Below are 12,443 nucleotides of genomic sequence, written 5' to 3' on the forward strand. Positions count from 1 at the left end.
GAATTGGCTAAGATATCTTACTACAGTACTTCCACTGCATTTGAATAACTGGATCTAAATTACTTTAAATTAGTCTTTGTATGAGATGATCTTCAGTTTGCTGTTCAGTTACTTAGGTAGCCTTGCTTAAACCTGTTTTGCATCTTTCAGTGCATAGCGAGTTTGCATTTTGAATATACTTTTTACAGGTGTAGCTAAATCATGAGAGGGCACAGGTCAAATAGTCTAGGAGTGGTAAGTTTACCCCAGAGGTAAGCTAGGAATAATTAGGTTTGTCAAATCAGTCCTGAGACTTGTAGAATGATATTACTGATACAGAATGGGTTAGATGTAAAGAGGAATTAGTTGGTAGTGAAAGTTCTTTACATGTTTAATTTTAACATAATAATGGAATAACCCAGTTAAAATGGCTTGTAATTAATAGTTGAAAATATGTAATTGGAAGGCAAGTGAAAGCACCCAGGGCTAAAGATTTAGCGATATAAAACATTTAAAGTGATAAATGAAGGCTAAGTTTTAGGAAGGCATCTTTCAAATTAATTTGAAAGTTCTGGTTCTTTTAAATACACATTCCTGAAAGCCTCTTGTTAATGTTTCTTGCTTTTGCATTAGAGACTGTTTTGTCATACGGTTTAGAGTCTTGGGTTCTTACTTGTTTGCACATTTATATATAATGTCAAAAGAAGTGCTACGTAAATGAATTTTCTTTGATAATATAACCTATTGATATTTTGCACTTACATTAGAAATACCAATAGTAATATCTGTAGCAATAAAGTAATCCTTATCTCTCCAAGTAATCCTATTACTCCCCAAGTAATGAGTAAACATGCAACCAGGGAGATCACTTGAGGAAATTTACTTTCACTAAATGTAAATGGCTTTCTTGATTAATTTCAGTTAGTAAACACAAGTGAAAATTATTAATGGTATTTAGTTTGCAAACTCCATTTTATTCGTAGTTTGTTTCTGGGTTTTTTTAAAATTAGGTCACAAATCTGGTACAGACAGTTAAAACTGTTTATCACTTTGATAATCAGAAGCCTCTGGTATAACACAATCTTCATGAAAACGTAAAACAGAATACATGGTAATAATCTCTTTGAAAGCAATGGTTGCAAACATCCATGTTTCTAAGAAAATATAACTTTACATATATATTTTAAGCAAGCTGTACCTCTTACATAAATTCAGACAATAGAAGGAGTGTGCAATCATAAAGCTTATTTTATGGGAAAAAAATGAAAATTATTATTATTATGACCTAAATGATTTTAAGTAATTAGAGTCCTCTTGGATTGAATACAGAGTATAAAGATATTTTCCTTAATTTACAACCTTCCTGGTCAAAAAGAGCTGGAAAGTTGGTCAGTAAGCAGCATTGATATTACCAAGTAAGTTTAACCTAAATTCTTTAGGTAGAAATTGTAAAGTGTTCCAATTCCAGCTACTTTAGTTAACTGAGTGAGAACAATCTTCAGTTTTTAAATGAAGACTGTTTAAGGAATTGAGCTTTTTACTTAGTTTTTGTGTGAGGGTCATTTTTTAAATCAGGTTTAGAGATTATTTCATGAACTCTAAACATTCTAGTTCCTTAGTTTTCTCAAAGAAAGAGAACTTCAGCAGTAGCAGGATGGACTGTCCCACACAAATGCCAGTAGGGGGTAATGCTCTGAATAAGTCAAAAGGCCTCCTAGTGTATCAAATAGGAGACAATTCAAACCAGAATGAATCAATGCACACTCCTCCTAGAAGGCTCCTCTGTTTAGAAACTGGAATGAGGATTACCAACACATTTTATACAAACACTCTGGTGTGCCATCCTGTAATGGGGGTGCTTAGTTATCACCCGTGGCATGAGATTAATGAGCTATTAATTCAACTTCAGCTTTCTGTGGAGGCACTAAGGCCATGCAGCTCCTTTTCCAAAAGACATAGAGATAAAAGACAAAGAAGGTAGAGGACTCTGAAAATTTTCTCTGATTTCATTTTCTCTGAAAAGTTAAATTCTACATAATAGTGAGAATGTTTGCTGAAAGAAAACTGACAAGTAAAACTGAGTTAAGCGACAGATGTTCAAGATAAATTGTACTGAAAATACAATAACAAATTTTGGCCTGATAACCCTCATGCTGTCTTATAGCAAAACACTAAAATACATGCAACAGAGAAACTGGTGACATGAGGACTTCTTCTCCAGATTTCCTGGGGGGGCTGGCTGGGGGGGGAATGGAGAATATACTGTTTTCTTCTGTTTGCTTTCATAATGAATTATTCTTGCTTATAAATGACTTTCCCAAATTTTCCCAGTCATTTCTGATGAGAAATCATTCTTCAGTAGGAGGAGACCAGGTAAACTTACATGAAGGACATCAGGTGTCTTTTGAGTTCCTTCTGTCAGCTAGAGGAGCCATCAAATAGGTTCCGTAAAATTAACTCCATAACTAAAAAGGCTGGTAGAATTGGAACAGGAGTAATCTGTCATTAGTATACTTGTAATAAAATAAAGCTTGTTCCGAAACCACAAGGGCTGGTAAGAAGAGCAGAGCCTGTATAAAAGCAACTGGGTTCTCTAGAAAATGGATCTAGTATACAGAATGTGAGAATATACAGAACTCTCACTCAAGTTATAAAAATAGACATGGTTCTTGGACAAAAAGCAAATGAGTAGAAAAGAATTCTCCAAACATGAACTTAAAGACACATCTATATAAAACAACAAAACGTCATCTCAGAGCTCCGATCAGTCGTCTGTTGAAATGGCTGAAAAGGGGAGATGAACTAGAGACAGACAGGTCAAGAACCCACAGCTGATCTGTCTGACTCTTCTGGTTGGCAGTGTACACTGGTGATCACAGGCAGAGAGACTGATATATCTGATTGGTTGATGGTGCTTGGTGAATGAATGAGAAAACTCAAGATACAAAGTAATCTCTGAAAGTTTAAATCTTAGCTTCTACACTTGACAGTGTTGCACATGAGAAAGGATTCTAGGTGTTATCACCCAGAATCAACCCTGCCATTCACAACTCATGCTCCATGCCCCCATGGTTTCTTTTGTGGCCAAAGGATCAGCCTAGACTAAATATATAATAGAAAATAACTCTGGCCTTGAAATGAAGAGGGGTAGACCAGTAACTCATGCTCAGTACTTATAAATCACAAATACTGAAGCTAATGGTCTGTTTCCTTTTGACTGCAAAGGAGATGCCATGAGCTAAAGAAAGTCATGAGAGAAAGAAAGTCAAGAAGACATGGGTAGCAGCACCTTTCCATACCCGCCTGGATTTGAAAGGAGACTTTCACTCCTTATTCCTTTCAAACACAAAGTTCATCAGCTGGAAGGGGAAAAAATGGCTCTAAAGTTAAAGAGTCCCCAGAGAAAATGAGCAGTACATGAAATATGCCCTCTGTGGGCTAAAGGACAAGTTGCAAAACCAGTTAAGACACAAGAGGCAGCCCAAGGTCTTACTTAATTATGGTTTTAGCGTAGTATATAGCACAATATGGGCAGCCCTTTTTCAATCCATTCAACAATTCAGCACCATCCATGTCCAGTCCAAAAAATTCCTGAAGAGTGGGCTTTCATCTTTGGTACCACCTTACGAGTTATTCTTGGTTTGCAATAGCTGCAAAGAAGCAAAAAAGCTGGTACCTTCACCTTGTCTGTGAGTACAAATGCTGGTACTCTGCTGCAACCACTGAGGCCAATTAAAATAATACTGTAACACACAGGAGTGATACATCCAGTTCCCAGGTTCCAGATAACAGCAGCCATGCCCATAAAGGAGTGGGATCATCCATCCCCATTGGTTAAGGCCTTCGGTTTGTTGTCCTCAGAGTAGAATAAAACACTGTGTTCCCACGGACAAGGAACTCCACAAGAACCCATGGTCTACTTTTGGACAGGGACTTTAAGTACCACACGTGCCAGGCACAGAAATAGGACTGGCCTATAGCTGTCACACTTGGAGAAGCTTCTGTTTTGGCAGCACAAACTAAAAACTTCTTAGTGTATTCTGGTTTTAGTCTTCTCTCCTGAGTGAAGCAGCCAGGGACTGCCAAGTTCCACAAGCCCTCAATCTAATAGTCAGCATTAATTCTCTCCATGGTCTTCTTCCACCCAGGCTACAATTTTCCCTTCCCATCCAGGGATGGCATCGTCATCATGGAAAACCTGGAGAAAGAAAAAAAGCCACCATGAAAAAATTGTAAGACAGGGAGTCTCACTAAACATCTGTGGTTGAAAAAGAAGATCTCAGACATAAAGGATAAAAAAGTATAGAGGAAAGCCTTGAGTTAGAGCCTATGTCCCTTTGGTTTTGTCCCTAAAGTTATAACTGGTTAAAAAATATATATACAGTTGACCCTTGAACAACACAGCGGTTAGAGACACTGCCCACCCCCCTCCCTGCCCTGGCCCTGTGCAGTCAGAAATCCACATATAACTTCACGGTTGGCCCTCCATATCCACAGTTCTGCATCCTCAGATTCAACCAGCTGCTGATTGTGTAATACTGTAGTAGGTATTTATTGAAAAGCGTCTGTATATAAGTGGATCCATGCAGTTCAACCTCATACTGTTCAAAGGTCAACACTGTATGTGTGTATATATACATATGCCTTATATATCCTTAGTTCCGCATCTATGAAATGGTAAACGCATCCCTCTAGTACTGCTTTGCTCATAGAGATTTATAAGAATTAATAAATTACTAACCATAGAGCACTCTGGGCTTCTCAAAAGAAAGCAGTACTATAAGCATTTAAAAAATGAGAAAGGGGAAAATTTTGGCCCGAAGCATTGTAAAGAAAGGGTTAGAACGAAGACCAATCTTAACATGTGTGCATGCAGTTCTTTTCACTCATTTGTTCAATTCATTTCCTAAGCCACTAATAAATAGAAAGGGTTATTAAAACATTTCAGTGAGAAAATCTTTTTTTTTTTTTCGGCTGCACCACGCAGCGTGCAGGATTTTAGTTCCCCGACCAGGGATTGAACCTGTGGCCCCTGCAGTGGAAGTGAGGAGTCTTAACAACTGGACCGCCAAGAAAATCCAGGAAATCTTTACAAAACAAAGTATTGGCTTTTCCAACCTTTTTCATTCTGTAACCACTATGAGAGCGTTCGTAATACGTCATGACTCAGAACTCTCTTTCAAAAAAAAAAAAAAAGAAAAGGTCTGTTTTTGGCAGATATATTACAAAGAGAAGTATAAGCTAAGAAAATAGCCAAGGAGTTGAGAATAAGCATAGATGACTTTGCAGAATTTCCTCATTTTCATTATATGAGAAACTACCACCACAATATACAGTTTCATATATTCATGCCAGGTTGTTTATTTTGCTCTACATAGGAAGCAGAAAGTTTTCTAAGGTTTGGTTACAGATAGAAAAGAGACTCGAAAGCCAAGCGTTTGTTCAATGTAGGTTCTTTATTTTCCCTAACAAAACTTTTTCCTTTTTAAAATAAAAATTCTATCCAAGTTTGATTAGAGTGATTAAGACCTTGAACTAAAGAAGCTATCAACTTCTTGGGCCATTCCCTGAACCTTCTCAGTCTAGAGTAATCAACTGGTCGGAGGCACTGGGAAACTCCTCTGACCTGGTTAGGGAACTGAGGTACTTCTGGGTACTAGTCCTTGAGTAGAAGTCTTTGGGGTTCAAGAACAACCAGCAATACCACCCAGACTCCCTGTGGATTCTGTACCTCCTCCTTGACAGTGCCAAACTCAGGATCCAGTGCTTTGAAGTGATACCGATGATTTCCCTCCCGGTCAATAGCTGCTTTAAAATCCTTCAGTGTCACCTCCCCCAACCTGCAACAAAAAGAGAGAACACTAAAATAGACTCTTTATCAGTAGGTTGGAAAGATAAGATGTCAGCTTTAAATCCAGGCCCCTGCCAAAGTCTCTGGAGGCAGAAACAATGTGGCCTTGTTAGGTCACCACCCTTGATAACCCAGATGATTCTGAAACAGCAGAAGTTAGGGAGCCAGTCACTATTAGGGAATGAAAATGGCATTACAAATGGGTTGATCTGAGAATTTAAAATAGATTTATTGCTTTGGCAGCAGCCAAATTACTTTTTTTCTGTTTTACTCTGAAAATAAGACACAAAGTCTCTGAAATCTAATTTGTTAAACTATCAATATGTCTAAGTTCTCTTGATTTCCTTATTTGCAACAATTCCATTTCTATAGGCTGGTAGAATTAAATCAAGTATCACCATCTTTACTTCAGAAAACTCCCCTCTAACAAAAACCAAACAGACTCTTTAGGAAAGGGAAATCTTATCACCTCTCTCAGCAGTTGGTTCCAGAGTTTAAAAATCTTTATTTCAAAGCCATTTACCTTAGAAGGGAGTATATTAATTGAGTGTTTAAAGGTTTTTAACATGAATTCTCTATAGGTTAGCTGCAGTCATCAAATAGTAACAAAGATCAATGAGTAATAAGTAGCCCTGGAATGCCAGGCTGTAATCCAAAGCTATCAGCAGAAGCTATTTTGAACACTTAAAAAATTGCTTTCCTAACTTGGAGCATCTTTGTATATCAGGATTGGAAGCACTATTATTGTGTCTGTACCTTGTAATGCCACTGGTTAGTGGTGAAACTAGAACTTGAATCTCTATCTCCTGTGCCCTTCTCACTACACTGCTTCTCAAACACCTTACAGCTGGTTAGATGGGCAGTAACTAATGATTCTGCCTTCCTGTCCTTTTTAAAGGAGAAATAATGATCCCAGAATCTCACCTCTTTGGTATATTGACCATGAAGGGCGTAAGTGACCGGTCAGTGAAATAGAGCACCTTCGTGCAGGCGCTGCTGACAGTTGGAGAGCTCTGTGAGTGAGACAACTCTGCAATCAGAGAGAGACTTTGTGGTCAGAACATTCAATTTGCTTCCAACAACCCATCATTTCTAGTTATTCAAAATGTCCCAGGAGAATGAAGCTGCCTGAGGTCATAGCACAGTTTTCACACTCTTGCCAAACACCTTGTCCACAGGGTGTGTGACCCACAGGAAGTCACCACTGGGGCCACTAAGACAAGAGGTGCTTCGGACATGGATGCTATCACAAGGACCATCATTTCTCACCCGTCACAGGTGATTCTAACAGGGGAACAGCAACTGTTCTGACAGGCACTGTTGCCAAGAGTCAAAAGAGGTCAGAGAAGCCAGGCGAGATTTCAGCTAGGGCAGAATAGACACACAGCAGGAGCTGCAGACACTGCCAGCATTTAGACTGCGGAGGTCAGTGGTAGAGAATGCACATGAACTTCATGAAAAGACAAATGATTAGGAACAAGAAACACAGAAGCAAAGTAACCGTAGAAACTCAGATTCCAAGGGGCCTTATATTTCCAGTCTAAAAGGCAAAAAGCCTACTTTTATCCCTTAGCTACATAGGATCTATATGTGTTGGTCCCCGTGGTTTTTTTTTTTTTAATAAATTTATTTATTTTTGGCTGCGTTGGGTCTTCATTGCTGCGTGCAGGCTTTCTCTAGTTGCGGTGAGCGGGGGCTACTCTGTGTTGCCACGCGTAGGCATCTCGTTGGAATGGCTTCTCTTGTTGCGGAGCACGGGCTCTAGGCTCGCGGGCTCAGTAGTTGTGGTTCACGGGCTCTAGAGCACAGTCTCAGTAGTTGTGGCGCCCGGGCTTAGTTGCTCTGCAGCATCCGGGATCTTCCCCAACCAGGACTCAAACCCGTGTCCCCTGCACTGGCAGGCGGATTCTTCACCACTGCGCTACCAAGGAAGCCCGGTCCCCGGGGTTTTTAACTTAAATTTCTTAATCCATATCTTGTCTCTATTCTTTGTATAGGTACTTATGGAAAAATTTAATCAATGAGTTATTTGTGATTATGACTTTAAGAGAATAGAAGAAAAGACCAATTAAAAACTTTTATCACAAGGACCAAAAATAATTAAACTTTTATTAAAATAACTCCTGCAATTCCAGCTACACGTTTTCTTCATTTATTCTAGGCATTTATCCCAATCAAACAGGCAGCCACCAGAGAGCAGTTCTAGGAAGGGGTTTTTTGGTTTTTGTTTTTGATTTTTTGGCCGCACAGTGCGGCTTGTGGGATCTTAGTTCCCCAACCAGGGATCAAAACAGGGCCCTCGGCATTGAAAGCATGGAGTCTTAACCACTGGACCACGAGAGAACTCCCTAGGAAGGGGTTTAAAATAAGGAAGTAGGAGGGATGAATAATACACGAGAGAAAGACAAGGGAACATTCTCTCTTTGCACAGCAATCAGTTTTCAGAATTTTTTTCAAAGAATGCCAATTATTGAAACCTACATGCCACGATGTTCCTTTGTCTCCATCACCTAGAACAGGGCCTGGCACACACTGGCTTTTTAATAAAATAAAATATTCACTCTTATCATTAAATTTATGATGGATCCTTTCACTCATTCATTCAACAAACATTTATTGAGCACTTACCATGCACTAGATTTTGAGAATATAAAATTAATTATATGCCTCTGACCTCAAAGATTTCACAGTCCAATATAGATGACAGGTATGATAATAAATAATTACAATACACTAAAATCAGATTGGTACAAACTGCACAAGAAGACTGAAGATGAAGTAGTTAATTCTACCTGGAAGAGGTCAGAAAGGTCCCATAGTTGGAGAATTGTTAAGCAAAGCACCTAAAAAATATATCAGATATAGAAGTTGGAAAGGGCATTCCCAGAATGAAGGATACTTGTAAAGGCATGAAAAGGGATGGATCATGTATTTATAAAACTGAAACTCAACTAGTAAGGCTGGAGTGTAAGTAATACATTGGGAAGTAATGGAAGATGAGGATAATAAAGCAGGGCCCAGATCACAAAGGACTCTGCCAGGCTAAGATGTTTAGATATTAGTCTTAAGCTCTGGGGAGATATTCAAAGGAAGTGATACGATCAGACTGGCAGTTTAGAAAGGTCAGTCTAGCAGCAAGTATGGGTCTAGTATGGGTTGGATGGGAGAAATTCTGGAAACAGTGATCCCATTAAGAGGCAATTAAAATAATCTGAAAGATGAGGAAGGGTAAGATATAGCCCTGGAGCTAGAGAAGGGATGGATTTAAGAGAACTTTAGAAGGTAAAAGTCTTAGTACTTTGGATATAGTTGAACATCAAGGATAAAAGGGAAAGGGAAAAATAACTAAGATTTATAATCTAGGAAAACAGATGCATGGTAGTTACCAGTACCTAAGCTAGGGGAACAGAAGTATCATACATTTAAAATGTTTACTGGGTGCCTATTATGTATCAAGTACTAGAGATACAAAGATAACCTAGGTACAATTCCCACCCATTAAGGAGCTCAAAGTCTAGTGGGGTAAAATAGCAAAACAGTTATAATATAATAAAATAAAACATGAAAATAATATTGCTATGGACTCAGTTGTGTCCTCCCCACATTCATATGTTGAAGCCCTAGACTCCCATGTGACTGTATTACAGATAGGGCCTTTAAAGAGGGATTAAAGTTAAATGAGGTTATAAGAGTGGAGCCCTGATCCCATAGAACTGGCGCCCTTGTAAGAAGAGGAAGAGACACCAGAGCACTCTCTCTCCACCACGTGAAGACACAGCAGGTAGGCAGCCATCTGCAAGCCAAGAAGAAAGCCCTCCTTCAGCAGAACCTGACCACACTGGCATCCTGATCTTGGGACTTCCAGCCTCCAGAACTGTGAGAAAATAAATTTCTGTTGTTTAAGTCACTCAGTCTATGGTATTTTGTTATGGCAGCCCAAGCTGACCGATAAAATGTTATGTACACATTTTAGGTGAATTTGAAGGTAAGAGTATGTCAAATGCCACACAGAGGTCTAGTAGATAAAGACAGGTTTGGTAAACAGGTCACTGATGACATTAGTGAGAGGAGTTTCAGGTTACTAATGAAGAAGGCTGAGTTGGATTGCACAGGCTTTTCGAGTAAAACAGAAAAAGATTAATGAGGGAAAAATAGTCTTACTCAACATTAACTCATGTGATAAAATAATTGCTGTTTCAGGGTGACAATACTATAAAAATCATATACAAAAACCTCAGCGAATAAACAACCCAGAAACATAGCCTTGCGTATACATGTGTGTGTAAATTTAATACATGATTTTAAAAGGCATCACAAATCAGTTTTAGCTTTTAAGTTTAGGTTTATGATCCATTTGGAGTTGATTTTTTATATAGGGTATGAGGTACGGGTCAATGCTCTTTTTCTGAATAATTTGTTGAAAAGCCTATCCTTTTGCCATCAAATAGTTTTTGCACTGTTGTTAAAAATCAACTGGCCAAATATAAGTAAGTCTATTTCTGAACTTTCTACTCTGTTCCAATGACCTATGTGTCTATCCATTCACCTATACTGCACTGTCTTGATTACTCTAACTTTATAGTTAGTTTTGAAATCAGGTAGTGCAGCACTTCAACTACTTTATTTTTTCTTAACTTTTTTTTTGAACTATTCTAGTTTCATCCATATAAATTTTAGTATCGGCTTGTTTATATCTACGAAAAGTCTGATAGGATTTTTATTGGAATTGCATGAAGCTATAGATCATTTGGGGAGAATGAACCATCTTCACAATGTTGAGCTATGTTTTCCCCATCAAACAAGGCTGCTTCTCAATTAATATGATGCTGATAAACAATAATTTTGTAAGTGGTAAAAAACTATGTAATAAAAACCAGATTATTTTTAAAATCTATCATCTCCCTTGTTTCTATTTGTTCCATGTTTTTTGTTCCTTTTCTCTTTTATCCTCTTTTTCTCCCCGCTTTTGGAGTGTGTATGTGTGTATGTGTATATATGTATATATATGTATATATGTATGTGTACATGTATATATTTTGGTATTGTCTTCAAAGCCCAGTGTGTTTAGATTCTCAGTTTGAATACACCATTTCAACATGGAAACTATATTTTAAATAGTGAGATATTTTACTTCTTTTGCTATTGGATTGGGTATTTTTACAATTCCTTTTTATCTCCCCTATTAATTTTGTTATTTAATTCTTTAAAAATTTAGTGGTCGCTCTTGGATTTAAATACACATCTTTAATTAGTCAGTCAGCTTTCAAATGATATTTACTGCATCACATGTAATGTAAGAACTACAGAAGTGACAACAGTAGAGTCCTAATTCCTCCGTCCCAATCTCTGTATTATTGTCATACATTTTACTTTTACATATGGCATAAACCAGTAATACATCAATACATTTTTTGCTTTAAACAGCCTGTTATCTCTTAGAGCAATTAAAAATAAGTGGGGGAAGGTCTTTTATATTTACCTTCATTTTAACCACTTTTTTTGCATCTCCCAGTTTCTTTCATATCATACTCTTCCTGTCTGATGAAATTACTTTAACATTTCCTGCCGTGCAAGTCTGCTTGTTATGAATTCTCTTGGTTTTGTGTAAAAATATATATATATACTCTCTACCTACAGAATTCTAGCTTTTTATAGAATTCTAGATTTTTTTCTTTCAGTGCTTTAAAAATATCCCCCCACTATCCTATAACCTGCAAGGTCTAATAAGAAATCTGTAATTCTCATCTTTGTTCTGTATGTAGTAATTTTCCCCCTCTTCAAGGGGGAAAAGATTTTCTCTTTTCTTTGATTTTCAGCAATTTGACTCTTTTGTTGTTTTTGCTATTCATACTTCTTGGAATGCTCAGCACTTCTTGGATCTGTAGTGTGATGTTTTTAAAGCATTTCTGGAAAAATAATTGGCCTTTATCTCTTCAAATACTTCTTCTGCCCTGTTCTATCTCTTCTTGTTCAGGGATTCTAATTACTTGTATCTTAGTCCATTTGATATCGTCCCACAGCTACTGGATGCTCTAGGTTGTTTGTTTTTTCCTCTCTCCTACTCTTTTTCTTTTTGTATTGCAGTTTGGGTAATTTCTATTGACCTATCTTCAAGTTCACTGATTCTTTCCTTAGCTGTGTTGAGTCTTCTGATGACCCTGATGAACTTGCTGAAGGCATACTTTTTTTTTAAGTTAATTAATTTATTTATTTTTGGCTGCACTGGGTCTTCGTTGCTGCACGCGGGCTTTCTCTAGTTGTGGTGAGCGGGCGCTACTCTTCATTGCAGTGCACAAGCTTCTCATTGTGGCGGCTTCTGTTGTTGCAGAGCACAGGTTCTAGGCGAGTGGGCTTCAATAGTTGTGGCACACGGGCTCAGTTGTTGTGGCTCAGGGGCTCTAGAGCGCAGGCTCAGTAGTTGTGGCACATGGGCTTAGCTCCGCAGCATGCGGGATCTTCCCAGAGCAGGGCTCGAACCCGTGTCCCCTGCATTGGTAGGCATATTCTTAACCACTGCACCACCAGGGAAGTCCCTGAAGGCACTCTTCATCTTCGTAATATTTATTTTTATTTCTAACATTCCATTTGACTCCTTTTCATAATTTCCACATCT

At 38.2% G+C, this 12,443-nt stretch overlaps 1 protein-coding gene across 3 annotated transcripts in view; it reads right to left on the reverse strand.

Annotated features, from left to right (window-relative positions):
- Positions 1 to 932: 932 nt before the first annotated feature.
- Positions 933 to 12,443, reverse strand: part of DIXDC1 (DIX domain containing 1) — a 64,517-nt gene continuing 53,006 nt past the window's right edge. For all 3 annotated transcript variants that reach the window (XM_082659391.1, XM_082659390.1, XM_082659389.1), the window contains 3 exons: positions 6,755 to 6,860; positions 5,711 to 5,819; positions 933 to 4,177 (listed from right to left, as the gene is read on the reverse strand). In XM_082659391.1, the coding sequence (XP_082515517.1) occupies positions 4,097 to 4,177; positions 5,711 to 5,819; positions 6,755 to 6,860 (296 nt within the window). In that variant the 3' untranslated portion in view covers positions 933 to 4,096. The remainder of the gene's footprint in view (positions 4,178 to 5,710; positions 5,820 to 6,754; positions 6,861 to 12,443) is intronic.

This window comes from Grampus griseus, assembly GCF_964374135.1.
Source record: "Grampus griseus genome assembly, chromosome: 8".
Lineage (NCBI taxonomy): Eukaryota > Metazoa > Chordata > Mammalia > Artiodactyla > Delphinidae > Grampus > Grampus griseus.